Here is a 5,979-nt window from a genome sequence, read left to right on the forward strand (position 1 = left end):
GATCGAGTGTAGTAAATGACTTAACCAAAAACTTACCGATTACTGCATCCGGCTTCTCTTCAACCTCCCCCACGTTAACATGGTTCACCTGTCCCCTGTTGAAAGGGTTCGACTTTTTTCCAGAGCTTCCATTGCCATTTCCATTCTGGGATTCAGGACATTTATTGGCATAATGTCCAGTCCTCTGGCACTTAAAACAAGTGACTTGGCTCAGGTCTCTCTTGGCTGTGGTCGATGGGTTGTGGCGGTTCTGGCCGTTGCTTCCTCCATTCCCATTATCATTCTTGGTGCCATTGTGATTGTGCAAGCTACCTCCTCCATGGGTATACTGAAAATGTCCTCCCGGTTTAGGGGTAAAACGTGTCTTCTGCTGAGCTCCTGAATTGTACTTCCCTTGTCCATACTTCCTCTTGCGATTCTCAATCTGCTGCTGCTTCCCTTCAATCATGAGAGCACGATCTACCAACTCCTGATAGTTGTTGAAGGTTGCTACCATCAACTGCATGCTCAACTCATTATTTAGTCCTTCCAAAAACTTCTCCTGCTTAGCTGCATCCGTAGCAACGTCATCTGGGGCATAACGTGCTAGCTTACTAAAGTCCTCCACATACTGGCCAACTGTCCGTCCTCCTTGGCGCAAGTTGCGAAACTCTCGCTTCTTCATGGCCATAGCTCCTGCTGAAACATGGGCAGTACGAAAAGCCTGCTGAAACTGGTCCCACGTGATAGTGTCGATAGGGAAAGTGGCTGTGAAATTCTCCTACCATGATGCTGCGGGTCCTTCAAGCTGATGTGCGGCAAACTTCACCTTTTCCTCATCTGTGTATCCTGCTGTGGTCAACTCCCTAGCTGTCTTACGGAGCCAATCATCTGCTACTATCGTCTTGGTGCTACTGGAAAACACCGGCGAATTCAGCCTAGGAAAACGGGCTAAATGATCAACAGGTGGTGGTGGTGGTGGGTTGTTGTTGTTGTTCCCCTGATTCTGATTCTGGACTAGCAACTGCATCAATGTGTTCTACTGCTGGATCAACTGAGTGAGCTTCGGTGGGAAGGTAAATTCGGGGTCACGTCTCGGAGGCATCTGAGGGTTTTAGAAAAGATGAGATTTAAGAATAGAGGGGGTCTAAAGAGAAAACACTACCCATATGCATATGAGACAAAAGCAAACAATTCACTTTATTCAATCAATCGAACAAGGGCATACAATCGATCTAACTATCGCAAAAGTACTCGGACTACTATATTTACATGGTGGACTACTACTACTGTTGGGGTGGTCTACTAGAAATATTCTTCGGTTGCAGATTCCATGATATCTGCTCCAGCTTCATCAACATAGTCATCATCACTATCATCTGGATCTGAGTCGGTGTCGTCGATGATGATGTAGTCTTCCGGGCGAATCTCCTTGGGTTCTTCGTCTTCTTCTACTGGTGTAGGGCCTCCCATGAATATTCCGATCTTCTTGATCAGATCGTCATTCTTCTCCACTAATACTTCGATTTCCTCTTCATAATCTTCACGTGTAGCCTTGAGTTCTTCCTCCAGTTCCTTGATTCTTGTCTTTGCCTTCTTCAGATCTATCATGTCGGTGCACATCTGGTTCTCCTGACGTCGAATGTGCTGGTTTAACTCCTGGATAAAAGTTGCAATTGATCTATCCTTCTTGATGCTGATCATCTCCCAGTGCTCATCTCGGCGCCCACAAATCTGGTAGATAGTATCCTTGAGATCATTGCGGTAGACTTCTCCAATGCGTCCCATGACGATGTGAGCTGCCATGCTCTTTCCTAGACTTCAAGTTAGTGCATCAAAAGAAAACTCTATGGGCTTAGTGACTGGCATGAACGTCCTTCCTGGAACTTGAACTTGAATCATCCAGCGCTCTTCTTCAGGTAAAGTGGCGTTGTAGGTTCCGGTGAAGCTTGGTACTCCTATGTTCAGATATCTAGTGACTTCTTTCAAGTGACGTCCAAAGGGTCTATCTTCATCCGGTTGCGTGAACTTGTTCCTTACATCCGCCATCCTAAAAGAGTAGAAAAGATGAGAAGTCAGAAAGAGAAGAGAGTGAGTAGTGATCTAGGTCTTTTAGCTTAGTGGTCGTGTCCTACAGTCAGCGTGTGCTCTGATACCATCTTGTAGTGACCAGACCTCAAATGGTCCAATCTCTGTGCTCAGGTGTCATCCCTGGATCAATAATGCTGACACCACACAGTACTTTAAGGATTTATAACAGAGTAGCAATCACACACTTATTACATCGAGTGTCTCAAAAGAGAACTTATTACAATAGATATGGCTTAAGACCATCTAATAACGATAACAGCGGAAGGCTTGGAAGATAAGTGAGTCCATCAACTCCAACGGCATCACTGAGTATAGAACCACGACCTAAAAGCACCTTAATTCGTCGTCTGAAAAGTCTGCAACATTAACCTTGCAGCCCGAAACGGGTCAGCACATGGAATATGCTGGCAATGTAACACATAGAGAGTAATGGAATGAAATTGGCTATTCTATATGCATATTTGGCTGGTGGAAAGCTCTATGGTTACAGTTTTGCGTAAAGCCAATTTTTCCCTACTGCAAAGGAATAAATTTTATTTAACTATCATGGTAGTTGTTAAACATTAAGAATAGTTGACAACATTCTCAATCCCAATTAAGCATCATCATTAAACAAAACCCAACAAAATTAATTAGAGTAACATGATGAGATTCACATGATAATCCAAGTACTAGATACTCAAGTTGTCCATAACCGAGGACACGGCTAACCATGATTAGTTTATACACTCTGCAGAGGTTTGCGCACTTTTCCCCACAAGAGTCGATCGCCTGTGTTTGATCTCTCGCACTACATGGTGTTTGAGAAACGAATGACCGAGACATAGTCTTTCAGAAGCGCTAGCACCTTACGATCGGGTAGACCGTTACACCTATTTTCCCCTACATCTGCTAGTCTACCACTGTAAGAGTTCGCACAACTTAATCAACTATGCTAGAGCCCATAGTAGCTTGTGGCTGCACATGGAAGTTTCTAGCATGAATAATCTCATGATCCCTTTGAGCCTGGGTGGCGGTCCATAAAAAATAGGCAATCGCTGGAATACCCACGTGCCTCAATCCACCCAGATGTGTATTTAAGTTGCCATCTTAGATAAACCATTAATTTAACAATTTCACATCTGTCATGGATTCACTCACCTAATCCACGTCTACTAGCATAGCATGGCATAACAAGCAAACGTAGAAGTAACTCCCAAAGGTTTGATAATAACAGGTAATAGGTACTATCTCAACTACTTCCCAAACCCACAATTTAATTAGATCCTAATATGGCAATGTGTGAGGATTGATCTAATGCAATAAAAACTGGGTAATTGGAAGTATGATCAAAGTGTTATTTGCCTTGCTGATGATCTGCAAAACCTAGCGATTCGAAGTAGCAAGCGGCACACTCCGGGTACTCTATCGCAAACAAACAAGCATACAATAAGTACTCAACTAATGCACAGGTAAAACTCGAATAAAAGATCTAACCAGAAAGTTCAACTTAAGAACTCCGGTTGGCAAAAGAATCAAATCGAACGAAGCAACGAAAGACAAACGGCAAAAGAAACAGGCTTCGTTTACTATTCTGGATCTAGGGCAATTTTACAGTGGCAAAAACTTGTTTGAGTTGGTTAAATGGAAAGAGGGTTTCGAGATGAACCTCCAGGCGCTTGAATCGCCTGAGTTCGATATACGAATGAAAAGTTAGACTTATCGGATCAGGAATCGCGATCAAAAAAATCACGGATTTAATCCGAGAAAAAGAAAAACGACGAACGTTCGTTAAAACGAACGAACGGACGAACGCTCGCTAATTAAATAAACCGAAAAACAAATCTATTTAAAAAAACCGAAACTAAAAAACGAACAAAACCGACGGAAAACCGATCGGTTTTCTAAAAAAACGGCGGCGAAAAAAACTACCTCCGGCGGCGGCGGATCCGGCGGTCCGGCGGCGGCGGCGCGGGCTAGGGGCGGCGGCGGGCTAGGGTTTCCGTGGGGTGGCGGTTGGGCCTCCCGGCTATATAAAGCCGGTCGGGCCGGGAGTCCAGGTCGGACACGGCCCGATAAGGCGGTTCGGATTTTTTTTTTAAATTATTAAGCTCAGAAAAAAACAAAAGGAATACTAAACGGACTTCAAAAATCCCGAAGTAAAATTTTTCCGGCTTCTAAAACCAAGCCGCACAGGATGAACATTTATTTGGGGCCTAAATGCAATTTTGAAAAACGCGCATTTTCCCTAATTCAAATAAAATAGCAAATAAAACCAAAATAAAATCCTATTTGATTTTTATTAAATCCTTGATTTTTGTTTATTTTGGGAAAGTCATTTTATTCCCTCTATCATTTTTTGATAATAGAAATAATTGAATATAAAATAAATCAAATCAAATGATCCTATTTTCAAAATTTGAGAAAACTCAAATATGAAAATAACGAAATCCCAAACTCTCTCGAAGGGTCCTTGAGTTGCGTAGAATTTTCTAGAATTAAACAAAATGCAATAAAATATGATATGCAATGATAATCTAATGTATAACATTCCAAATTAAAAATTTAAGATGTTACATATTGGAACCTTCCATCAAATCATTCTCGCAGCTTCCTAACTGTGACATTGAGCCTACAGACCAGATGCACCGAGGTAAGAAGCCATACTGGCAACAGAAGCCGAAGTGTGGAGCAGGGTTTTGAAAACTTACCTCCAACAGCGGCAGCGGCACCGCTCAGATCTGTCGCCGCCGGGAGCCCCAGCCCTTGTGCTCCAAAGAGTGTTCAAGTGCTGGTAGTAGGAGTGGGTGAGATGGTTTGGCGTTAGGTGGGCGCTGCCGAAGCTTATGCAGGCCCTCCCATGTGATGAGCTGTACCGGACTACGAACGCAGTGGGCCATGCATTTAGCCACCGCAGTATGCCAGCTGCCACGTGTTGAACAAGAGGCATGCAATCGTGAATGTATTATGACTCCGTATTAAGACGTACAGTTTGACACAGCGCAGATGATTCAATGTAGTCAAAAACACGCGAGATTACGAAAAAGGAAGCACTGTCTACCGCAAAAAGTGTCAACTGGGCAGCGTGATAAATCATTGTGCACGTGGCAACTACATAAAAATATAACAACACCATTAAACTTGGAAAAAACTGATAACGGGTAAAAAACACCATTAAAAAATCAAGCTTGTTCCATCTGGACATTCATATATAATTAGAGGTGCAACCAGTGAAAGGGCACAAACATTACAACTGCTGATCACTTGCATATATGCTCTGACCTCATTTGGCAAAAATACTAAAACAACACCGATTAGTACGAGGGGGGCGAGTACAAACACTCAAATATGCATCAGTCCTACTCCTGCATCCAAACCACACTAGTACGGGGGCGTCGAGTACAAACACTCGAATCTGGACATTGCATCTGTCCTACAGCAGCATCTACCTCCAAACCACACTACTACTAGATGCCCACCGTAGTGAATCTACTGGGTGTTTCCGCCCAGATACATCATCAGAACCACGCCTAATGCGAATATGGTGATCAGCAGGTTGGCGCAGCCCACCAGCAGGCTCGCCGCAGCAATGACCCCCTGCAGATCTACCGACTTCTGCACAACAGTCCTGCCGATGGGTGCCCCCTGCTCCTGGGCACCTGCGAGTGCGGGATTTCCGGCCATGACAGGCGCGGCACTGCATCCGCGCCCTATAGCACGGCCTGCTCCGCGCCCTGCAGGCACTACGACGGCTGCAGCCGGCAGCGCTGATTGAGGAATGGCCGTCGGCGGCTCCTGTGCCAGGCGTCGTGCGTACTTATCCTGGAACTCGAAAAACGAGCATATCCCGTCCTACAACAAAAAATACGACTTCGTGTGAGACCATCTACGTCGGAAAACCTAGATCCAAAAAAGGACCGCGGGAATGGA

General features: G+C 44.4%; 1 protein-coding gene across 1 annotated transcript in view; it reads right to left on the bottom strand.

Annotated features, from left to right (window-relative positions):
* Positions 1–5,223: 5,223 nt before the first annotated feature.
* LOC119270300 overlaps positions 5,224–5,979 on the bottom strand; it is a 1,476-nt gene continuing 720 nt past the window's right edge. Inside the window, exon 2 of the mRNA XM_037552300.1 lies at positions 5,224–5,901. Within this exon, the coding sequence (XP_037408197.1) occupies positions 5,539–5,901 (363 nt within the window). The 3' untranslated portion in view covers positions 5,224–5,538. The remainder of the gene's footprint in view (positions 5,902–5,979) is intronic.

This window comes from Triticum dicoccoides, chromosome 1A (assembly GCF_002162155.2).
Source record: "Triticum dicoccoides isolate Atlit2015 ecotype Zavitan chromosome 1A, WEW_v2.0, whole genome shotgun sequence".
Taxonomy (NCBI): domain Eukaryota; kingdom Viridiplantae; phylum Streptophyta; class Magnoliopsida; order Poales; family Poaceae; genus Triticum; species Triticum dicoccoides.